The sequence below is a fragment of the Lipophrys pholis genome (genome assembly GCF_963383615.2).
Source record: "Lipophrys pholis genome assembly, chromosome: 15".
In the NCBI taxonomy this organism is placed as follows: domain Eukaryota; kingdom Metazoa; phylum Chordata; class Actinopteri; order Blenniiformes; family Blenniidae; genus Lipophrys; species Lipophrys pholis.
The window spans coordinates 21,017,070-21,042,244 of record NC_137642.1 but is presented as its reverse complement, the minus strand read 5'-3'; the positions used below and the strand labels follow the sequence as shown (position 1 = coordinate 21,042,244).

The 25,175-nt window shown below is 41.1% G+C and overlaps 2 protein-coding genes across 2 annotated transcripts in view; both read left to right on the top strand.

Moving 5' to 3' along the window:
• Positions 1 to 124: 124 nt before the first annotated feature.
• On the top strand, positions 125 to 8,972 carry LOC308120472 (cilia- and flagella-associated protein 46-like; the record flags this gene model as incomplete). Its single annotated transcript, XM_080481088.1, has 7 exons — positions 125 to 173; positions 251 to 354; positions 3,125 to 3,256; positions 3,567 to 3,631; positions 6,007 to 6,175; positions 7,763 to 7,882; positions 8,874 to 8,972. The coding sequence occupies 7 exons, from the start codon at positions 125 to 127 to the stop codon at positions 8,970 to 8,972; spliced, it is 738 nt and encodes a 245-aa protein (XP_080337214.1).
• Positions 8,973 to 9,700: 728 nt separating this feature from the next.
• The window catches only part of cfap46 (cilia and flagella associated protein 46), a gene marked incomplete at its 5' end in the record, with an annotated part of 54,790 nt that continues 39,315 nt past the window's right edge, over positions 9,701 to 25,175 (top strand). The window contains 12 exons of the mRNA XM_080481087.1: positions 9,701 to 9,831; positions 10,017 to 10,116; positions 11,538 to 11,636; positions 12,122 to 12,312; positions 12,930 to 13,155; positions 13,386 to 13,503; positions 15,118 to 15,247; positions 15,734 to 15,858; positions 16,165 to 16,268; positions 19,439 to 19,545; positions 22,277 to 22,489; positions 23,256 to 23,457. Of these exons, the coding sequence (XP_080337213.1) occupies positions 9,701 to 9,831; positions 10,017 to 10,116; positions 11,538 to 11,636; positions 12,122 to 12,312; positions 12,930 to 13,155; positions 13,386 to 13,503; positions 15,118 to 15,247; positions 15,734 to 15,858; positions 16,165 to 16,268; positions 19,439 to 19,545; positions 22,277 to 22,489; positions 23,256 to 23,457 (1,746 nt within the window). The remainder of the gene's footprint in view (positions 9,832 to 10,016; positions 10,117 to 11,537; positions 11,637 to 12,121; positions 12,313 to 12,929; positions 13,156 to 13,385; positions 13,504 to 15,117; positions 15,248 to 15,733; positions 15,859 to 16,164; positions 16,269 to 19,438; positions 19,546 to 22,276; positions 22,490 to 23,255; positions 23,458 to 25,175) is intronic.

The following is a 25,175-nucleotide window of genomic DNA, read 5'->3' as shown; positions in this document are numbered from 1 at the left end:
GCCGATCATGTTACGTTACCAATGCAATAGTACGCCTTGAGCAACTTTAAATGATCTAAAACTCATATCCCAACTTCACAGCGGCTCACTTTAACAGGCGAACAGGCGGCTATCACCCACCGACATGGAGCTGGACATTCGCCATTACCTGGCGAAAGCGGCGCAACAAAAAGGTCCGTCGTGCACTCAGATGACCGTCATGAAACGCCGCGAAAGTAGGATATTTATCATGTTTAATTCATGCCTGCAGACACCGAGGCCCTGCAGGCTGCTTACGAGTTGCTGAGAAGCTCCACGGCGGCTGGAAACGTCTCCGCGGAGTTGTACGTCGTTTGTGCAGAGGTAGCTCTCCAGGTGAGACTGGTTGGGGCTGATGATGATGATGATGATGATGATGATGGCCTGCACACACTGGGAGGGAATCAGTTAAAGTCACTGTATAAACGTCTGTATTACAGGAGCTGGCTTAAAGTTACATGCGCTATGCCAACTGTAAGATCCGACCAATGCCAATTTAATGTCTTTATTCATTAAATGGGGCAGATTCCATTATCACCCAGCCATCCTATATATATATATATATATATGCCAGCTCATTTTATGCAGGGGCCAATCCCAGCTAACTCCCAGGACAGAGACAGACAACCACACACATTCACACTTAGGGGCAATTCAAGGTCACATGTATGTTTTTGGACCGGGATGACGATGCAAACTCTACATAGAAAGTCCCGGGTGGTATTTGAACCCCAGACCTTCTTGTGAGAGCGCTCACCACTGCTCTACCAAAAGGTCCGACTAATGCCATCTTAAATTGTGTTCTCTGTAATCCAGATTCTGAGAACAAACAGCAGGCATGAGCTCACATTAAATTAAGTTACTGAATACTTTTTTTTTATTTTTTCATTTAACAAATTACACTTTTATCAGTAGCTATAAGTATCAACTAAAATACTGTGAATACCAGTGTTTGGGTGTAATTCTACATTTTCCATCATTACGATTGAATTGTATTTCTTTCAATTTCAACATGATGTTTATTGGAGGGAATGAGGTGGATTTGCCTCTGATCTCCATGGTGATTAATGTTTTTTCACCAGAAAAATCATAAAAACACATAAAACAAATGTGAAGCAGCAGAGGAATATAGTGCAGTAAGAACTGATATAATCATGAATAGATAACAAGTAGACACTGGCTGTATGTTGATGGGTTTGATTGTCCTCGATCTATGCAGAGTTTGTTGCAAAACTAGTACCTTTTTTCCAGTGTGTAATGTACTGCTAGGTAGGCAAATTAATAGAAACGCAAACTATTCAGAGAAGCATATTGTATTTTGCAAGACAAGCAAAGTCAAAAATGAACATGTCTCATCTTCAATCCCAGTTTGTACCATTGCTGGAGCTGATCCAGACTGGCTATGCTGAAAAAGCAAGATACTCTCTTGTCTCTTACAGGACAAAGCAAAGAGACAGACAGACTTGCACATACTCGCATGCACACCTGCAGACAATTTGCATTCATTAATAGGCTGAAAGCTTATAATTTAGGCCCCCTTTAAGCAACGTTTTCAGTGAAAAGTCATCGTTTTTGTGTTTTCGGTTCAGAAAAGTTTGTTGTTGTTACTGTTGTTATTGTCCATCTACTCGCACATGAGTAGACGAACTATTTACTATGCCCGTGGTGCGCATGCCTGGTAGCAGTGTTTCCACCCTCAACAGGGAAACAGGAACCTGAGCATTTTCAGAAATTGTTGTTTTTGGCTATCTACATGCCAACAGAATCTGAGGATTTTCAAAAAGTTCCACCTTGGGAGTCACTTCCAAAAAGTTGTGTTTTCACTGGCTCCGAGCAACGAAGGTTTTGCGTGTTCACTTGAAGACGTTGCCGTAGGAGGAACCGGAGCCCCCTGAGAAAACCCATGCACGCACAGGGAGAACATGCAAACTCTGCCAAGAGAGGCAGTCCTGCACAAACAAATTCACTGCATACAATCCATGTTGGCAGTGTTCCATGTTTTCTCTCCCCACTCTATACATCAAAACCGTAGCAGTACTTGCTAAAGTGTCGTGCAGTTTGATCCTGGCCTTTCATCAGCATCAGACTCTGGAGCTGAATCCCCTTGTATGAAAGGTTTTAGTGGAGAAAATAAAAACATGTGCTCTGAGTGTGCCTGTAACCCCGCTCTCCCAAGTGCTCCGACGGTTGTCTTTAAGCCGCGAGTCGTTCATGGCTGCTGCGACGTCGCAGAAGACATCAAGCGACCTCTGAGAATGAAAGCGCTGTATCTGACTACCACAGATATGAAGCTCATGTGTATGAGTAAAATGCCTGCTGCTGTGACAACATGCGAGCGTCCTCTCATGTGGAATTTACCGACATTACAATTCTGGTGGGTTTGAGAACAGAACAGGGCCAAGGACCTTCTGGAGGCCGTTTGCTCTATTTTTCTATCCTGAGATGGTAATAAAATCATGCAAGTAAAATTCTCTGAAGAACCCCTCTCCTGCTTATTATAGATATTATGTCATTGTTTTCAGTTAGCTTAATCTAAGTATGCTGCTCCCAATAGGAGATATTAATGAATATTTACTAATGTAGGCTGAACTGTCCCATGGCAAAGAAAACACATCTGAATAATGAAACAGAGTGTTCCATGATGTGATTTCCTCTCTCTACTTTTTTTTATCATAAAGCAAGTTCTTTGTGAAAATGGATTTTGCCTTCAAGTGTCAGACTTAAGAGAATATTGAATTAGTCCACATTCGGAGTAGAATAAGTTTGTAATAATCCTCAAGTTCCACAGAAACTCACCAATGATGTTCTAACATGAGGAAAAAAAAGGGAAGTGCTTATTAAGAGCATCAAAATCTTACAGGATGCAATAAAAATACGATGATCCCCCAGGACAGCGGAATTCCTTGAAAACTACCCTGTGTGGATTATTGTGATACTTAATGGAAACAATATGCAACACAGCACTCCTTCAATACTCCACATACTACATCAAGCAATTTCAGAATACTTCACATAACGCATGTAATTCTAAAGCACACCAACTGCACATGATGTTCAAATATTCATCCAGTTTGGCCTTTGTGCCTCTTATTGTCTGTGCTTTCAGCTGGGTTGTTTCGAGATAAGCGCGGCGTGTCTCAAGACGTACTTTGAAGGGAATCCGCCGGCTAATCAGTCTTTGTGTCGAGCCTACCTCTGCCAGGGCCAGCTGAAGTCTCCGCCGGCCACTGGGACTGTGGTGAGAACAGTAAATTGGACACATCACCTTAAGGGCATTGTGCTCGCGTTAGTGTATCTGTGGCCCAGAGGTACACACGCGCTGTGGAGACACACTGTACTGTTTTACACTGAAGATGGAACCGATGTCCCAACTGTGTAAACAAACACAAGTTTGATCCACTCTTTGACAAATATTGTCTTTTTAGTGCAGTTCCAATCTTTGTTTTTTCACACTTTGGCCTCGTTTGAGTAATCCCGTTGTCTGCTCTTTGTACGTTTGTATAATATGACAAGTTTTCATTGTTTTGCATTGTTTTTTTTTATTTCAGGAAGACTTTGAAGAGGCTACGATGTATTTTCTGAAAGCAATTGAAATTTCAAAGCAAGAGCCAAGGTATGCAACCTCTCAGAGTGAGTGGGGCTTTGCTGTTAGAGTGTCAAGCAGGTAGACCAGTCGGTGTGTGTTTTGTTTAGAAGGTGCCACTATAATCCAGAAGAAAAGTGAGTGATTGTCAACATGATGTCTTTGTTTTTGTTTTTTTAAAGCTGTGACAGATTAGGTTAAGAGGTGGTTGACGTGTTTTATAAAGGTAGACCTTGTAAACTTTAAGTGATACTGCTTTTCTTTACATAGATTGACTGACTGTAGTATTCAGTCTGCCTTCACTGTGGTGCTACACAGAGCTTCAATGTGTTTACATTATATTCAGTTACAATTATATAAGATAGGGTCGTTATGGAGCACATAAACCAGGGGGTGTTGAACATAAGGCACCAATCTGGCCAACCAAACCACCAAGCAAATAGTAACAATTTCCAGTAAAACATTGATTTAATAAGACATTTTCTAAGAGTAAGAGGACAAAAGACAACTCTGAGACCCGAGCTGAGAAACTGGTGGTTCTGCCCTGAAAGCTTAGTAACCTCATCGCTATTAAACCAGTCTCAAAGCCGTGCTGTCAGGGTGAGTTTGTCAAAATAATGCATAATGCAACAGCTATAGGAGTTTTATTTTTGACATTTCATTATATTTACAAATCGTATCATTATAATTGGCTTTATGTTGAGATTGTTGTCATTTTCAATAGTAATTGCTTTGTTTCCAAAATATAGACATTTTCATCCTGTGTACTCAGCGCCACAACAAAAAAACTACTTTAAAGTTTAATTTTAAAGGTCATTATGGCACTATTTTACCGATCCGGCCCACTCGAGATGAAACTGGGCTGTATTTGACCCCTGGACTAAAATGAGTTTGACACCCCGGAACTAAACTAAAGGTTGGTTCAGACTTTTGACTCACGGTTCTAATTTTGTGTGTGTGTGTGTGTGTGTGTGTGTGTGTGTGTGTGTGTGTGTGTGTGTGTGTGTGTGTGTGTGTGTGTGTGTGTGTGTGTGTGTGTGTGTGTGTGTGTGTGTGTGTGTGTGTGTGTGTGTGTGTGTGTGTGTGTGTGTGTGTGTGTGTGTGTGTGTGTGTGTGTGTGTGTGTGTGTGTGTGTGTGTGTGTGTGTGTGTGTACAAGACATTAGATTAGATCATTTCAAATTGAATAAACTGTTAACATAATGATTTTTTTAAAAAAATATTTTGGTTTTGACACAGACATAATTTGCTGGTATGACAATCCGGACCTGTTTGCCTCACTTACTCTTTTAAAGTAATCCTCTAACTTTAGCACACCTCTGTTAATGCTTTTCTTACTTATGGATCCCAACAACTTTCCTCCCCAGTGAGATAGGAATGGATGGTTGGGTGTTTAGATCATCCAAGAAAATTGCTTCCTGCACACTGCAGTGCTGGGTGGAGGTCTGGGAATATGCACTCTTGCATACTTGAAGTGCGTCTCGTCTCTCCAACACCGAGTAGCCGGTGACTGTGCGCAATTTTGATCATATCACAACTCTTTTCCACCTTGATGTTAAACAGGATTTCAAAATGTTACTACGTGGCTGCTGTGAATGTGACAAATATCCGGTTGGGCGTGAGCAGGGGTGTCAAACAGAGTCCTAAAACAAGTCTGAGTTGCTTCTGTTCTTGAACTGAGAACAGACAAGAAGCTAGATTGACCTGCAACAACATGGTATTGCAAGAGTATGTGAGCCAGCGTAGGGCCGTCGGTAAATTCACAGTATGTGAAATAACAGTTGTTTCCACCATTCTGTTGTCTATTTATTAATATAAACTAATGATTAGGTGGATCACGTTCAGCTTGTGCCCTTCATTTTGACAGCTGGCTGCAAGTAATTCCGAGAAGGTGTAAATGAGTGATAACTATCTGTAAACAATTTCTACAAGCCAAGTACCCTTGTATTTATCTTGAAAGAAGCCTTTGGAATTATTGCCTTAGCCTTTCCGTGCAATCAGCACTGAATCCTTTTGCTAATTAACTCATAACCTGTCAATGAAAGGACTGAATGAGCAATCTCATAACACCGAAGGGATTGAATATCCCAATACATCCAGGCCAGACTAATGCACAGCAAGCTCTCTGGTGAATAAATTAGCAGCTCTCAAACAGTCTGTTTGCACAATTTCCTCTCAAACCACGCCTTGAATTCATAAAGTTCACTTATTCCACATTCCACACTCGGGCTACTCTCCTGTGGCTCATTGGGCGATGCTTAATCTGTACAGTGTACACAGAGTGCATACAGAGTTGACACTTGGCCTGAATTGAGAGGAAATAGCTTGCATGTGTACCATATCAATAATTCAGTGTTCTTCTTACATTTTCTTTTTTTTTTTTTGCTTGTGGTTTGTGCCTTACAGCTACCACTCTCTGGTGTTCGACGCTTCCGTGCTGTATTTCCAAACCGTGCGTCCTCTCCTACAGCCAGGGCGGAGCCTCCACCTGGTGCACTCGCTCGGGCAGGTGGTGCAAAGTCTGGAGGAGGTGGAGGAGGTGGACTACAGCTGGAGAGCTGAACTCATGATGCAAGTGACCCTGCACATGATCTTTTGTTTACCCTTGGCTATTATGCACCCTTCTGGGTTCTGCCTCTCATCAGTCCTGGATTTACAAAGATGACGTGCAGAACTAATTAGGAAGCAGTTTATTCATGACCTTGGTTTTCTGGTTCCACTCTTAATTGGTTCCCTTTTTCTTGGCCACAGATTGGAAAAGCTGTTCTAATGTAAGCTGTTTAATCATGGTCTTCCTTGACACTTCCAGCTCAAATGTTACTTTTTTTTCTTTGTTCAGCGGACAAAGGAAGTCACTCGTTAACTTTATGTGGTCAGAGCATTAAAAGGGATTGGATTCCATATTTCTAGCATGATCAGTAATTATCCATATCAGACACAGGGGTCAATGAGCATAGGTGTCTTTCACAACTCTCTTTCAAACGGCTGGATGGTTAATGAACAACACAAATCATACATTCATTGTGAATAGGAATTCAAAAGAACTCGTGTAGATAGACATCCAACTACTGTAAAGGCACATGGCAGACGTCAGCTCTTAGGTGTTTAGACGAAAATAACGATTGAGGTTGCCCAACTTTTAAAGCTCTTCACAATAGGATCAACATCCTGACTGCGGCAACTATCTAACTGCAACAATTGACACGGTGAACCCTGACACACTGATGTCTCTTTTGGAGCTGTTGGATGAAGAGCATGTCCCTGGAATGGTTCTGATCTTACTTGACTGTGTGTCTGTCACTGCTTCTTTCTCTTGTGGTGTTCCACAAGGTTCACTCTTGGGCCCTTCTCTGCTCTCCTGCAGATGAGTCACAAGACACATGTAATGGTTTTTGCTGGTACCACTGTGAATAACTATTAAAAACCTCAATTTTTCAAACATTAAACCTGACAGTCACATCAAGGACATATGTAAATTGAGCTTCTTTTTTGGGCTAAAATTAAGCCAATCCTTAAAAAACTGAACTTTGAAGCAGTAGTCCATGCATTTTTTACCACTTGTCGAGATTACTACAATTCATTTTATGTTAGGGCAGCCTCTGTTGCTTGTCTTCAGCTGGTTTTGCTCAAACCAAAGTGGTCAAGCCTAAAATCAGGCTGAAGCTCAGAGGATTGAGCCTAAATTTAGTTTTGTCTCCTCGAGCCAGCTATTGCGTATCAAATAGGCACTTTCTTCATCTCTTTTTTAATCAGATCTGAAATTCCTGGCTTTAAACACCATCTAAGATGTTAATACATACGCTGCTTATTTTATTAGTCTCTGGTAGTTTGTATGTCAATAAAAATGGATTGAATTGGATTGAGCTCTTCATTAATATGACTTTTCACAAAATCAGTTACTTCTTCTGATTGTTTGAGGGAAGGTAATACAATGAGACCAAGGTAAATTGAGAAATCCAAAAGATGTTTTGCGAAGCAAGGCATTGCTGCTAAACTTGCGAATTATTCCATCCTGTTTTGACAATGCACATGGTCCCAACATTTAGTTAAAATTGGTTTGTACTGTCCTGGTAACTCGACCAATGTTACTTGGGGAATCTTCATGCCTTTCCAGTGTAATCTTCATCTGCTGATATATACATTTGTGTTTCCATACAGACACCTGATCAAAAGTCTTATTGACTCTAAGAAACATCAAGAGGCCGAAAGTTTTGCCAACGTTACTGAGGAATTCATCAAGTCACATATTCCAGAACTGTATCCACAACTTTTTACACTACAGGTAAACGGTGTCTTGTATGCACAGCGGTTATTTTGCCATCTTTCATATGAAAGCGTGTTGAAGGCCCATTTATTTTAATCTGTTGTGATTAATCTAAAGGAGAAAAAAATTTAACAAAACAACCAAAGCATCACTTATATCAGAGTGAGTTAACCCCACAACATTAGCAAGGATCTACTTCTCCCTGCTGCTAAATATATTGGTTTATTCTTGCTACTACCAGTAAGATAAATTCAATCCAACAGTCAGTCAATATCGTCCAAGGCCACATGTCAGACACGGCTTCCAGCTGGCATCCATAGGAAGAAATCCTCTGGGCTTGAAGTGATTTAATTCAGAAGAATCATACTGACTGTTTGAGAACAGTGCAGAGGAGTAGCAAATGTTTCCTGACCTTTGAGGGCCGTGGCTCTTCCTCCTGCACTTGGAAAAACCCCTGCAGAAAGGCGTTTAGCTGAGCAATTTACAGAGAGTTGAGAAAATGGATTTCCCAATAAATTGTACCACCTTCCCTTATATTCAGTTAACTGTCAGGATCTCCAGTTTCAGCAAAGTCATAATCCGTGACGATACGCTGACTTTAAAAGGTCATCTAGAATCTTTACAGTCCTTACAATGTGGACATCTTTAACAGGATGAGAAAACCCTGATGTATTGTAATACTGACTGAGTCAATCATTCTTTGAAAAAGCCCAAAAGTCAAACTTAACAACCGGGTGACAGAAAGTGAGTGTGCTAATGGTTATTTTCAATAGTGCATTAATAGAAATTGTACCACTACTTGACAATTATAAAACTAGTAAGACCAGTGAGCTTGTTATGCACCCACAATCATAGCACACCATCGCAGAGTATAGTAAACCTGATATATAATTAAATTTGTAACGTCACAATCTTAAAGAAGCAACTAACTCTTCACATACTAATTCTCAGTACCGTGCACAACACTGCCTCTGCGATGTCTGTGTAATTTCCTTCTTTTTCTTGTTAGGTACAACACCAGCTGTCAAAGAGTGACGTCCTCCTAGAAACCAGCAGAAAGAACAGTGAATTTACAGTCATGTACAAGCTGCAGACATTCAAAAAGTAAGGAATGTATCTCTGTGGTATTATGTGGATGTCTGTCTTATTTCTGCTGGTTCATACTGCAGATATTGTTTTTGTGCTGTCACAATGAAAGGCCTGTTCTATGAATGTGCAGCTGAGGTAAACACTATATCTGCAGTGGTCCACACAAAAGAAGCTCTTGATCTGCTTTCATAAATAATTTTTTTTCTTTTAAAAACTGGGTAGGCAATACTTTGTTTGAATGCAACTGATGCCATGTTTGCTGTTTTTTTTTTTTTTTTTTGAAGGCTTCTCGCTAACATTAGCCTAAAAGTGAGTCGTATTTTGTTCATGCTTTTTGGTTGTAGATGTTAAACTGAGGTCAATAGGTCAGCGCTCAGTTGGCACCCAGCGTTGCCTCTGGCGTCTCATAGTGGCCTTTTTCTGCCTGCTTGCCTGCATACATTGATGGTATAATACCATGTCTTTTGGTGTGCCATCCCAGTACAAACCCAGCCCCCAACCCTTTTTATTCATGCTCTAACAGTCAGAGCTCCTTATGGCGTTACAGCATGAGTCAGTCTGACCCAGTCATCCTCAGCAGCATGTAGGTCATTTAGCCTGCGGTTTATCCTCTGTTTGGAGTGGAGAAATTGGAGAGACACAAATGTATGTGCTGTTTCATATGAGCACATATGTATAGGCTAAAGCTCACAGTTGCTTTTTTTTTTTTCTGATGTTTGCAGCAGCTTGGGAGAAATAAATAAGAACATGCTGACAGACGAGGATTCTGCTGAGCTTGAGCAGATTTTGGATCTGCTGGTGGTTCGTACCAAAGTGCCCAGCGGGGCTGCCATGTCAAAAGATCCACAGTGCCCCTCACCCATCCAGCCACCTCACAGGTCTGTGACCCAAAGCGTCCCAATCAAATTGCACACAAGATTATTGGTCGCTCCTGCGTCCTCTTCCTTAAAACCTCCTGGCACTATAAACCCACATATGCCTATCCCAAGGGCAGCGCGCAGCTCAGATTACTGTACTGAGGGGTTGTGAATTGTATAAATTATGTTTTATCTGGGATTTGCAGAGTTGCCTTCCTCCTGGAGCTGGCTCTGCTGGCCTTGCAAGTGAAGCATCAGAAAGTAGCTGCCGACTGTTTGAAAGAGCTCAAGTCGGCGGGAGAGGCTGTGAGTGTCCGATATTCTCTTTAAAGACCCCGGCGGTAATCGCGCTAGCTAGAACTCTACGCCCTACACACACGCACATGTGCACACACACACACACACACACACACACACACACACGAGCACACAAAATATAACGCTGACTCTTAAATAGAAGCTACTACACAACACCTCAGATGAATTATTGAGGAACTGAAGGGATTGAGCATTTCACTTCAACAATATATTATTCTTATGATTGAAATGGTGAATAGTTCTTGACACTGTGGACACTTCTTACACTGGAGAAAATTTCATGAAAGGATAACATCGTCGAGTTCAATTCAGTTCAGGTTTTTTTCTATTGCACTAAATACAACACAGTCATTTCAAGACACTTTTACTGAGAAAAACCCAACAATCCCAGATGAGCAAGCGTGGGCGATGGTGGAAAGGAAAATAAACCTGCCTTTTAACAGGAAGAAACCTGCAGAACCAGACTCAGAGGTGGAGACTTGCTGCTGTTCCGGTTCGGGGATAGAAGGAGAGAAAAGGACGCTCTCTAAATATTAACATTGTGATGAGTTAAAAATGCTAGCTGAGGCTTACTCAGGTGTTTAAAACAAGTTAATAAAAACTGTCGTCCTTTATTAGAAAATCCAAGTTGTCGGCAATATTTAATCTTTTCCAACATTTGGACACATAATCATAATCTTATTAAGCTCTCACTTAATCTTATTCATGCTCATTTGGCTTCCGTCTTGATTTGGATTATGGAGTGTGACCTGGATCTGCAGAGCATGTTTTTGCCTGTTTTAATTAGAATGAACTTGCACTTATATTGCTGATTGTACTAGATATTGTACTGATATTAGGTACTTCTTATTTCGATTAATCAAATTCTTATCACTCAGTTAATGCCAGTAGCATTTGCTTATAAGGGAATAGTAAGCATGAATCGAAAACCCTGACTAACCACAAAACATTACTTTGGGTTGCGAGATCACAATATTGACTATTATAGAAGCACTGCTTACTTAAGTTTACAAAACTTATAAAAAAGTATATGGAAACTTGTCACCTTCCACAAAAAAAGTAAAATGAACTTATTCTACTTTACAGGACAGACAGACAGATTGTGGAAAAGGATTAAAATCCTCGTTCGGGAAGGGGTTAAGGATTCTCTATTCAATTTGAATTAATTTGCTATTTCCACAACCCCATAGTTTCGCAAAGGTTTATTCCTGCAATAAGGGAGTTTTTCCTTTCCACCGTCTCTTATACTCGCTCATGTGCAATTGTTGGGTTTTCATCTGTAAAAGTGCCTTGAGGTGACTGAATTGAATTGGGGGGAAAAAAAAAAAGAATTAGTAGCTTTGTCATATTTTCCTCAATGTACTGCTGAACACTGACTTTGGATTTCCCGTGTGTATTTGCCATTTTAGAGTGCCGGCCAACGCATAATAATGGAATGTGTCAACTGTAAATTCAACCTGCTGAAGAAGGGCGCGAAGATGAACGACTATTCCAAAGCCAGTGTAGAGGTGATCTGTGATATGTGTCAAATATGAGCCATGTGTTTCCACCACAGCAGTGAAGCCTTTGGCAGTAGCTCGATTGACTGTTTGCTAATATTTTGTGAAAATACGAGCAGAAGTCTAGTCGTAAGCGTTCAGGTTTACATCCTCTTTAAATTACACTGACTTTACACTAATAATAAATGAGGGGACACAGAAGGGGGCCAATCAAAGGCCATGGAAGCTCTACCGATTTATAATTGGCACATAAGTTTCAAAGAATTATTGAATCTACACCCAAATTTCTTTTAATTTTCCTGAAGTTTTTCCTGTGTAAGCACCACAACTGCCGGAGGGAACACGATCTAGTAATCATATTTCATAGCGCAGTGTGAAAACTGTCACATTCAAGCAATTGGCACTAAGATCCAAGCCCTACTTGCCAAGTGATGGAAGTGTTGTGCCGTCACTGCTACGGGAGACATTCCCAATCTGTTGTTGTCATCCCGCAGGCCCGTCTGAAGGAAGTAGGCAGGTTGGATCAGTGGCTGCGGACTGCAGTGAGAGAGGGGACCCCTCAGGCTGTGCAGGCAGTGTGTGCCACACAGTGGGGTCTCTGCCTGCCCCTGTTGCAGCATAACCTGAGGAAACGTGTAAAGCAACCACTGCTACGGGTGGCCAGTGCTCTAGAAGACATGCAAAGGTTTTTGTCAATTTCTCTCTGAAATGGATTGGAGTCCATTCTGTGTGGATTTTGGGTGTTTTTCCTGTGACATCGTTCTCAGAACGTTGCTGTGTAAACGTTAAAACTTTTCTCTTTCTGAAATGAAAACACAAAAATTATGCATTTTGTCCTGAAACATTATGTAAATGGGTAAAAAAAAATTGCCTAAAGTGTGGGAAATGGCTATTCTTCTAATATTTTTGAGAAGAAATCATGGGGAAAATATAGACGCTGATGGTAAAATAATCAATTGTTTTATTTAAAGACACCTTTTTACAATAGAATTACTTTTTGGTGTAGTGGTGACAAAATAATGAAATAAGCTTTAGTAGTGCCAACCTATACATTCATGAAATCCCTGTGTTTTAGTTTCACATAGTGAATGTTATTATCATGGTTTATTGTATGAAAACATTTCACATTTTTCTTCAATGAACTCGGTTGTTACCTTTTATAAAGAGCAAATTTTAAGTAGTTTTTTTTCTTTTTTCCCAAGTAAATCTCATTGTTATTGTGCAGACTTCAGAAAGCTAACTCGGAGAGTTTGGTCTCTTCACAGTGTACAGTGGTTTTGTTTTTCTATGTGACTTTTACAGTATGTTCCTGGAGATGCGCTGTCAGGTCCACTCCGAGCTGGCGGCGATTGAAGAGGAGGAGGGGTGCCTGGCGGCCTCTTTGACTCACCTTCGGAAAGCCCTGCTGCTGGATAACGGAGCTCTGCAAGAGCGCCTGTCGTCAGCGTTCCGCCTCTCGCAGCTCAGGCAGACCCTCTACCAAACACCCTCCCGTAACGAAGATAAAGCCTCAGTGCTGATGCAGCAGGTCCTCTTACAACCCCCCCCCCCCCGTGTCACACTGCCTAATCCTAATATTACACAGTGTTCGACATCAACATTTAAGCCGCAGAGGGACGGGGCTTTTTATTGAACACATTTGTATTAGTCATCATCACAGTGAAAGCAGTGGGGACCCTGTCTCTAAAAACTGAGCTGGGCAGGTTTAAAGGGACACGATGGAATGCTGACATTGTCATTTTTTCATATCCGTTCCAGATCAGAGAGATGCAGCCTGAAGATAAAGCACAGAGTCGTTCCATTCTGGTCACTGCAGGGCTGCTTTTGGCTCCTGATGATTTTCAGATGGTCCTGGATGCAGACGGCACATCAAAAAGTACACATTTCTATATGTAATTGTTTTGTACTTTCTTTGTGCCGTTTCTATCTGTATTTGGAACTGTAATCAGGATAAAGGGTAAGAAAAAAATTAATACTTTTAGAGCATGGGGGGGTCAAATTCACTTTAGTTCAGGGACCACAAACCCCCGCAATTTTATCTCAAGTGGGTCGAACCAGTGAATGATAACATTGTGATTTATAAATAAGTTTTTATCTTGCGGGCCGGATTGGACTCTGGCAGGCCAGTTCTGCCTCATGAAATAAATTATTTGTGGGAAGCTATCATTTCACTTGAAGTTGACTTTTACATTAGGTCAACTGTGAAGTACCCACAATGCACCTATTAAAAAGTACATTCACACTGTACACTTTCTTTCTGCTCTCTACCTACTCCAGTCTGCACTCCAGTCTGTGTTTAACTCCCCATTTGTTCCACTTCGCTCGCTCTCGCTCTGCCTCTTGGTCTCAGTTCTCTGTGAGCTTGTTGGTGTGGCTCACTCTGTTTCTATTATTATTTCTTTATTTTCTTTGAAGTTCATTTAATGAGTCCTATTGCATTAATAATGGGGAAAAAAGGCCGACAGACCAGGGAGATATACATTTGAATAATCAAACATTTATCTTGTGTTTTGAACTGTGGCACACATAAAATTTTTAAGCGCTTTGCGAATTTTCGGAGTGTGCTGGTGTCACAGAGTTACATTGATCTGTGCTAAATAAGCCCCCAGTCAAGAGCACCTAAAAGGCTGCGCCAACTCCTCTCAGTATAAGGAGACTGTCTCCATCTCTCAGTGTCCAGATTTGAACTTTTCATGGTAGCGTTGTTTCAAAGTTGTTCCCTTATTTCGCAGAGAAACTGAGAGTGCCTTTCGAGTGTTCCTCACATTGAAACCCCATCGATTGCCCGCTGCGGTCGGGCCTGTGCTCGAGGAGATGCTTTGATCTCAGGCTCCTTGGTCCAATGGACATGCAGTTCGTTCTAATGACCCAGAGAAGAAGTGGCCACTGACAGCGAGTCAAAGTGCTCGTGCTGCAGGCACGGGTTAAAAGCTTTGCTCCCTGGAGGCACCACTTCGTCTTTGTTCTTGAACCTGAGGCATCCCCTCCCAGACGAAGCTGCTTAATCACCGTATTTTGAGCTTCAAAGCCCGTATGCGTGGTAACCCTTGAGCCGACAACAATGAATTAATTGCAACATGTAACGTTGTTGAAATTTTGTGTTCCTCCTCAGATGTACGTCAATGAGACGTGCGTTGCCACGATTGTGTACTTTGCCATTCTGCTCACAAGCACAAATACCTCAATACTGTTGTCACTATTGATGCACTTCAGTAAGAACTGACAATATGTATAGTATCTGTTTGAACTGGAAAGAGTATCTTTTCAGAATTTTCTTTTGATTGCAACTTTTTGTTTGTTGAAACTTGCTGGTAATCAGGCACTGATATTGAGTACGTTGCACAACCGTTCCTGAAACATCATGCATTAGAGAGATTAAATCTTTTGTAATGCTAAATAACCCAAAAACTTACAGTGATTCATTATCGATATTAAATACAAAAGCCTTTTCCCGTATTAATAAACTTTGACTCATGCATGCATTGTGTAGTTCCCGTAGGCAGTGCTGGGAGTGAACCAGTGGCTCAGCTTGCGGCAGAGGCTCAGCATCACTCCACATGTGTGCAGAAGGTGGATGGACACCTGGCCAGGCAAGACGCTGACGCGGAGAGTACAGAGAGGTGAGATTTTGTACAAAGCATGTATGTAGATCAATGTATTTTTACTGGTGTAACATTTTCTCAGCCATTATTTTTTATTCCCTGCTCTTTCCGAGAAACCAGCTGGAAAATTGCCGGTATCGTCCGACATTTATAGCCCGGTTGAATTTGTTACTTCTTGCTTTTACTGAATGCGAGATACTAATGAATGTTTGATCTATTGGTGCGTTTAAAGTTGTTGTGCAACTACAGAAGTTTGCAACCTTTCTGTTACGTCTTCCTTTTCATGGCACATAGTTGGTATCCCCACATGTCATTACTCTAAGAAAGTGGGCACATCAAAGCTGGAGGGCTTAATGGTCACGAGTGAGAGGAGAGTACATATTTATTATTCATGAATCTGCAAAAATAAACATGCTATACATGTCATAGACATGTCCTTGTCCTGACCTCGACCTTTCCAAAGAGACTCTTGTAAGAGTCATCTTTATTTCTCTGCCTTTTCAGGGTGAACCTTTGGGCAACACTCTCAAAGACAGCCAGGAAGCTGGAAGTGTGGGACGTGTGTCGGGCCGCTTGCCGTTTCTGTTTGCTTTACGATGATGGAAGATGGAACATTTCCAAGTCTGACAGTAAGAGGATAAATGATTCTCCGGTTGACAATAAAAGAAATGAAATAACCCTGATTCTCTGCAAGACCTTATTAAACTAAATCACAGTTAATCAAGCCGAGGATATATATATATATATATATATATATATATACTGGAATCACAAGATAGTGTCATTTTATTGTCTGTGTATGAATCATTTTCTTACAACAGATTTGATTTAGGTGACGAATGCCGTAGTTGTAATGCACCGATAATGACAATGATAATGACGTAAATACTGCAACTGAGAGATTTACCATGACGGGTTTTGTCCATCCTCTGTAGAGTGCAGATGCTCGGAGGGAGAAAGCTGCGCTGAATGCAGTGGAAGCCAAAGCTGTGTGAACATGCTACGCCTTCTAGCTGAAATTCACTTCCTCAGTGCCGAGGTGTGTTCTTGTTATCGCTTGTCCTTAAGTGTACACAGGGAACGTTTCTGGACATTAGATGAAAGATGAATTAGGTATGCACCGATACCATTTTTTTAAAGTACTAGTAGCAACCTTTCAGCTACTTGCCAATAGTGAGGACCGATACGAATGCCATGAAGTCTAATTTATACTCCATACGCCAGTGTTATGCTAACGCATAACGTCACGTAATACTCGCCAGGTAGTTTCGAGGATCTTTCATGTGTAGTGAATGTCGGTACCGATATCAGTACCTGTATCTGATACTGGTATTGGTGCATCTCTAATATAAATATAGATTCAAATGATATTTGATTGAATTGAAAGCTGCCATCATTGAACACACACATTGTTTTTGTCAATCTAATAAATTTGATACTAGCAACAAGAGTTGGGTAATGCAAAAAAAAACAAATATCCACTGTTTCACAACTAATTATGTTAACGCGCATTTTGCTCAGCTTCCTTGTATATGTCCTAGATATGTACTGTATAACAATTCTTAAATACTGCATCTATATACAATATCATCCTAATTAATATCCTTCAAAGGTTTACAAGGATCTATTAAAATCTCTTATCAGGTACAAAGCTGAAAACAAGCATTGTTTAGATTTTTGTTCCCTCAGTCAAAAGCAAATATGAATGTGCAGAAATCATTGCACGGTGTCAAGGACACTGCTGGAAGTCATCGTCTGTGAGCTCAGTTCATCACTGCATCCACTAATGCATGTTAAGGCTCAGCGATGACAAGACTATAACACAACGCTGAAGCAGCTCCAACTGCCTGCGAGTTCCTTTGAGATGAACTTGAAGCAAAGAAGAAAGGTGGTCCAATCCATCCAAGTTTAAAATTCTCTTTGAAAATCATGGAGGCTGTGTCCTCCAGGTTCAAGAAGAGAGAGAAACTATTCTGCTGGCTGTTTGTGACCAGTTCAAACCCCAGCACCACTGATGGTTTGAGGGTGCATTAGTGCAGTTGGAGTGGATACCCTGCACTTGAGTGAACAGACCATCAACGATGAATGATTTATACAGGTTTAAAATTTTCCATGTGTGGCCATCCTGATGATTTTGAAGTGAGCTCATTTCTGAAGGACAATGACAAACCACCATCATGTAGAGAGCATGGTGGCTCCATAGTACCTCTCATATTCACTTAGTACAATATCAACTCCATTTCTTCTCATCAAAGGTGTCATGAATTGATGTAAAAGTGATATTTAAATTGCACATATGTATTTCTCAACGTAGAGTCTTTCAAATTTGATTGACATCCCCAGTAGCTATTAGCACCATTAGCATTGTATTAGACACCAATGTTTTTATGAGCCACTACTCAAAAGCTGATGCTTCTGTTGTTCTTCATCAAGCTGCCCCTGCATTTCTTTTGGCTGTAGATGTCGGATGCACACATGACTGCAGGATGAGTCATCTAACATTCGACAATGTTTTGCAGTGAAAGAAAAGGATGGCATTTGATGTAGGAAATATTCTGATAATGAGTTCTAGGACGATATCAAGAGATAAATTAACAACCCAAAGACACAGTTTTGTTTTGTTTTCTTCAATTGATGATGTCTTTAATCTTATAAATTCCATCATCTTGGCAGGAAGATGTAATGATATTGTTTTTGGTGATATGAAATCATTATACACTGTGACATCATTCACATCTGAATGCATCATGCCAAAAAGGCAAACAAGAATCGGGAAGGAATTAAAGTTTGGGACACAATAAAGCAGATTGCTAAGGTATTCAAAGGACAAAGTCGAGTCAAATTCAAAAACCAGACCAGTTAGAAACAGCTGACAAGCGTAAACTAAGGCCGTGTTTAAACGTTTATGTTTTCAAATGAAAACCGAAAACTTTGGGGTATTGTTCTCTGTGCACATGTGTGTCTGGTTTCCTAAAACTTGTGTCAAATAAAACATTTAGCTCACGTGATCCACAGTGGTGACCCCAGAAGGAAATGCCTGACATGCATTATCAATGTTTTTTGCAGTAACAGAAGTAAATTAGGTGGCCTGCAATATCATTCATCATTTCATTGATTCTGAATTTAAAGCATAATCGAGTCTAACATTATAAAACAATACAGAATAGACTGTTTATGAAGTCTAATTGCAGAGTCTTCCCACCCATGAAAGCACATATTGTTTATAGAATGTTAAAACTGAAGCCAAGTGGATTCAGTTTTTTGATGTGCAACGATTAGCAGATTTTCAACTGACCACAATATATTTTTGGGGGGTTTTGATATTGAAAGAGGGTCAGACAAACACTGTGAGGCCATTTATTTTCTTCCACAGATGAGACACAAAGCCCTTCGGCTGTCTGCCTTTGTATTGTGACCCTTTCTCATTATTCATGTTAATGTGCATAATTCAGCAAGGTTAAGGTCAATTTTATGGCCTGACAGGCTTTTATTTGAAGATTACCTGGATTTGCTTGTTTTTCTTGTGAGGTCCTAATGGTCACAAGGACTTTTAGGACTGCAAAATTCCACGTTTTTCTAGCTTAAGCCCCTTTTTTTTTTTGAGAAATCATAACTGCTTGACAAAGTAGACATGCATTATGGCATTTTAAACAAGCCTGTGAGGCAGCTGTTGATGGGTGGGAGTCAGAGATTGCTGTGCTTGTCTCATGAGCTTGTCCTAGCGTGTAATCTCCCTTCACATCGAGCCGGCAGGACTAAGTCTTTAAGTCTATGGAGATGTTATAGCTTTGACAGCTCTTTGAAGAAAATGGAGACAATGATCCGCGGCAACGACACGACCTTGCCAAAACTGACACACGCTGTAGCCTTTCCTCCTGCTCCTCTCGTGTATCTCTCTCTTTGTTCTATGACACAGCGTTACCTTTTTTTGAGCTCTGGAAAATGAGTCCTTCGTTTAAAAGAAACAGTCCTCTCAATCGGATGATGAAGGCCACTTCCACTTGTCTTACCTGAGTTGGCACTGCAGTAAAAGGCTCAAGATTCCCTTCTTTGATCTGCGTAGCTGAGCTTTAACGCCTCTCGATGAGCTGTCATTCCCCGTAGTGGGAGGTCTTCTCTTCTCCTTTTATTGTGAAGCTGTCAAAGCAGGAAGTCACCTTCGGTATCGTCTCTGGAGGCTGAGAAATGAATCTATTCTGTCTCGCTCAGGCCACGATCCAGAAGCTGCTGGCGGAGGGGGTGCAGCTCAACAGTCCTGCTGTTCTCCCAGCGGAGGGACGCGTCTCAGAGGAAGACGCGCAGTGGATTATTTACAGGTGTGCACACAATATTCCCACACATGCTGGACAACACAAAAATAGACAATATAATCTTCTACTATTTTGATTTGCATTCAGATTTTAGGTAGCAACCAGTAATACAGACTTCTTTTGCATTTTCCAGGACCATAATTCCTGGATGATATGTAAACCTTCTATATGATCAAAGCTTTAGATGTAATAGTTTTAAATGTTTGACTATGCAGCAGGGGTGTCAAAAACATTTTAGTTTAAAGAGCCGCAAACAGCTTTATCTTGAGTGAGCTGGGCCAGTAAAATAGTGACATAAAAAACTTTCAATTTAAATTGTAATATTTTTTGGTTGTTGTGGCGCAGAGTATATGTGATGAAAAGGTCTATATCGTCACAAAACCAAACAGCTATTCCCAAAAATGACTACAATCTCAACATAAAGCCAATTTTATTGATGCCTTCTGGTGGAAAATATGGTGAAATGTCCAAAAAACTTCTCCTATAGCTGTTGCATTCTGCATGTTTTGGTTTGGAGGGCCAGATTAGACCCTCTTACCAGAAACTGTTTGACACCTCTCCTCTATAGTGTTACATAATCGTGTATGTCTGCACCTCTTTGACTAGGCCTGAGGCAATATTTGTGTGTCCTCTAGGGTGATTTGCTTTGTTTATATTTTCCTCACTTTAAATCCCTACATACTTTTGTTTTTCCATCCTCTAAATGGTATTCTCCTCTATGTGTTTTCGATGTGTGTTGCTCGCGGCCTTAATAGGTGCGTTTAGCATTTTGCTCTCAAGCCATCTCCAAGCTTTTTCCAAGTTCTGGTCATAAAGGGATTTGAGCCAATCACAGCTGACATTGAGTAAAAAATCAGGTCCAGCCTGGACTGGTCGGCGATCACCACTGTCCATCAATGCCTATTAACTTCGCTCACATATCTTTGAACTAAGAAAGCCGGAGAACAAGCACCACACATACATGTAAACCATACAAACTTAGGTTGTCACTGTGAGGCAGTAGTTCTCAACCAGAGATCCAGTAGCTTAATATCTAAAGCTGAATATAGATTCCAGACCAAGTGAATGTTTAGACACAAAAGCTGAAATGGTTGTCAGATTTTAAAAGCATTGTGTAAGCACACATTCACCATGAGGTTTTTATTTTTTAAATCTTAGAGCATCTCAAAATGCGTGTATGTACAGTAGATCCACCTCCCACCTCCCGAACTAAACACAAAGACATTTATTCTTAATTGGCCATTGAATACATGGAAACATAGACTTGAGTCTACATTTGTGATCATTTATGGGGAGTCGTGACGCAGCCTAGAGGAAAACCGATAAAACACAGCAGTTGCCGATAATTGGCTTTCACTGAAGTGGTTGAGGAAAGTATTTGTTGGGATGGTGATCTCACCCTGCTGGGCTGAAGTGGAGCAGAGACTTTTGGAGAGTGTGCTGGGCTCATCAGCAATGGGTCCTGTAGTGGTCTGCTCCTTTGTCTCAGAACATTTCACGTCCCAATGATGGTCTCTAATCATAGGGTCCTGCTCGAATAGCCCATGGAGTACCCAACCTGATTGATCTGGGCAGTCATCAGGTGAAGGGTAAATAGTAGTTCACATCACTGAGGCACAAGCCAGTGGCCTCGACTGGGAGGCAGTCTAGTTCATAAGGACGTCCACTGGGTGGCACAGAGCATCAGCACAATGCAAGGTGGAGTGGTTTGAGAGAACGGTGGGTGAGTTGGTGTGCAGCGGGTAGAGACACATGGTCAGGCTAATGGATTCCATGGAGCTGTGTCCTGGAAGGCAGCGAGCAGAGTCAGTCAGTCGGGTTTACAAATACTATGTCAAATGGGATTTGATTGGAGTTATTCAATCCAGTCATTGGAAATGAACCAGTAAAACAGTGATGGAGAGTGATAAACAACAGCTTTTCTGATTTTGTTTTAACCAGGAAAACATCGTTATCATGGCTTCTTTTTGACAGCAAATGAACTTCATTGGAACAAAAATCTCAGTTTGGCTTTAACCATTCACAGGGCACTCACTAATACATTGTCATACCTCAAATGTGACTTTCCTAGATTTAGTTGAGGCATATGTTTGAAAATGGACTTAAAGTCTCTTGTGCAAGGTTTTTTTTTTTTTTTGCATAGTCACAAGGCTCCAAATTCTAGAAAAACCCTAATAATATGCTTCCATTATTATTTGCTCGAAAAATGAAGAGTTGCAGGAGTTATCATATATGGTCTCTTGCCTGATGAAGTGTTATGGAAATGAGTTTACGGCTTCCAAGTTGTGGTCCTAAAATCAAACCTGAATCTGTTTGGTGGACTCAATCCTTTTGTGGGATAGTTCTCCACCCCAGCCTTCCCCGAGCTAAAATATAATAGCTCCTTTTACCTTACGTCACAGAACTTTTCACTGGTTTTAATTACCAAAGCCACTGGGGCACTCTTCCTGTGTCACATTGCAGCATAACACAGAAATATGTGTTTTTTTTTTCTGTGCATCCAGGTGTGCATATAAGTGACTCATTAAATATAATTAGAAACGCCTTTCTTTTACGACAGAAATGTGTTTAACTTTCAATCGGCGCACATGAAACAAAACTTTTTTTTTTGTAAAGTAATTAACTCTCCTGCCTCTCGTTAAATTATTCATGTCAAACGGCACCACATAATTACTATTCAGTCTAACTCTTACAGTGTATCTCCATCTCCATCCTACTCCATTATGGATCTCTGCAGAGAGTGGATTCAGGCCCTGTCTGCCCACGCCACCTCCAGTTTCTTGCGAGCGGGGGAGCTCGGTGCACAGATCAGAGAGCCGTGGGTCGTAGGCAATGCGGCCATTTACCTGTGGAACTATAACAGCCACTTGCTGGCAGCCGGGGACTACCAACGCCTGCTTCCTACCTTCCAGAGTGTGGTGGAGATGCTCCGAAAGACCGAGTACGCCGGGTATGTCAAAGTCACTACATCAGTGTTAGTTTTTCAAGTTTTTTTTTTTTTTTAGTCAAGTGTGACGAAAAACGAAAGAAAATTCAAAGGGCCTTCGCTAATGATGACGACTTTAAAAATACTTCTGTGATCTTGCTGTTGGTGTCAGCTCTCATCAATCATCAGCTATTATTCACAAACCTCAGCATTTGAGAAACCGGGAGAGTGATGACTCCACATATTTGAACATATTCCTCGTGTTTCGGGGGGGTTTCATCAGACCAACAGTCACTTTATGCAGCCTCAGAGAATACGTGTGTACACAGACCCAGGCGATGCAGGTAAAACTTGGAAATTAGAAATGTTTTAGCTGATAGCAGCAATATTCAATAAAATCAAACTTTTTAGGCAGTCATGGTTTACTGCTGAAGAATACACCCAAATGTATTCACAATTCTTTAGCTCCCTCACAGAATAGAGGACAATTTATGCTCTCTTCTTTTTTTTGAGGGCTATGAAAATAAGCGGCGAATGCTCCTCAAAACAAGCCGAACTGTCCTTGGGCGCAACGATAATTGTGTAAATATTGAGATGCAGCAGCATCCTTGTGACAGCACAGCCAGGGAAACATATATTTCCTGTCCAAATCTGTGGGGGGGGACAAAAAAAGGGTTTTCTAATTTAAGGAATAGCCCAGACTGAGATGTTTGTCCTTGCAGCTCAATTTTCTGTTATTCTTATCGGAGGTAATGCCAGTTCGGAGCATTCATTGTGTTACATTCTTTAGGAATCGTGCTCTGTTTGTGTTGCTGTGCAACGCTGTGGCCCGGGGGCTGATCCAGCCGTTGCCTGGACCAGACAGCGTCGAGGCGGCTCCAGCAGCAGACAAGGGCAAAAGCAGAGGCGAGAAGAGGATGGAGAAGTCTGCCAGCGTCCAAGGGGTTTTTCTAGACCCTGGTGCCCTGCAGGATGTCCGCAAAGCATTGGAGGTATGTCACTGTGTGCAAGTAGAGACGGGGGAAAAAAAGAGCGTATGAGTGCATTTCATGTATTAATAAACCTGTTTTGTTATTCGTATTAGCACTGATGTATTTATGTGAAATGTTAAAGTTTCACGCAGGCTGCACAACATCCACACATCAGTGTCATCAGCATGTGTCTAAAAACCCCCCTGCCACCCACTATAGAAACCATATTTTTACATAAATTCTCTCCGACATCGACTGGTGTGTGATGGTGAGCGTGGATGGAAGAATCCTTTGTCACAGTGAATTAGCATCCTGCCTCCACACATGAGTACACATATGCATTAGAATGCTTCCATGTCCTTATGTTTATATTAAAAAGTCCTTACATCCGCGTTTATTTGCAAATCTAATTTGTTGAATCCGAAAGATATTTAAATAAGAATGTAAAACAGTGGTTCACAATTTTTTTATTTTTTTATTTTTTTCCTGAATACGACCCAGATTGTCTCTAGAAAAGTTTGCAGCCCAACCCCTCCCCCCCACCAAAAGTCCAAGCTGTGAACTAAATTTATGCCAAACGGACTTCAAACAGAACCAACCACTTCTGTAGGATAATCAATACAGGATATAAGCTGGTGAGGTTAAGACGAGAAGATTAAATACTCTCTTTACTTTGAAGCATCCTGGTCACGTGTTCACGGCGGCTCAAACAACCACCTGTTTAACACCACGAATGATCAAAGCAGGTTTGGCTGTGAGTCTTGTTGATTTTATAGATGGGTAATGTGGGAGCAGTTGATTAGCCCTCTGTCAGCTCCTTCTCAGACTGACGGGGGCGTTTGAGCTTTTGATTTTTTTTTTCCCTTTTGTCTCCCCTTACACTTTCTGATCTTTGTTCTGTGAAAACAATGTGTGAAATCCCAGCCCCGGAAGCTTAAGAACTGATTGGAATCTCAGCAACGAGCTGAACAGAGTGTGTTGAGGAGTGCGTGTATAATCTCGGAATGCACTTTGCCAAATCTTTTGCAAGACGTGTCCAGAAACTCAAAATTCTAATCTTTTGTGTGTGTGTGTGTGTGTCACTGTGTGTAGGTGTGCAGACAATACACAACTAACATTATGTATGGGCCCATTTACACGCCGTCAACTTTCTGAAAGCTTTTACACATTCAAATTCAAATTCGGAGTCCCGAAAAAGACAGCTTAGATTGTGATTGCTTTCTTCTAACTTTTCAGATTCCCCCACAAAAAATAAGAAAAAAAGAAATAGGAGGCATTGTTATGATACTTTGAAAATAGTAAACTAGTAAAGCTTCTCTCCGTTGCAGTCAGTGCATTCATGGCTTCTGCTTTTGGGCTCTATATTTCCTTCTCATCTCTAATTCTATATATCACTGCTTAATACAGTCAAAAGGGTAAAGGAGACCATTTTTGATGCCGAGCACTCAACAGACGCGAGTATCATTCCCACAGATGTTGTTTAGGGTCCATATGTGTGTGTATATGCATATATTTTAGGAATTTGGAGCCAGGGAAGCATTAATTCCACATTAAGACATATGTTTTGCCATGCCACCCTCTCTTGTTAGTTCATCTTTGAAATCACCCAGTCATGCATTACACACACAACCAAGCATGTACTGTAGTTCCCTACATGGATTTTTTTTTCATCACGGTGCTTCTTTCTGCTATTAACGTATCATTTCCACATTCTCTTGTCTTCCAATTATAACTCGTCT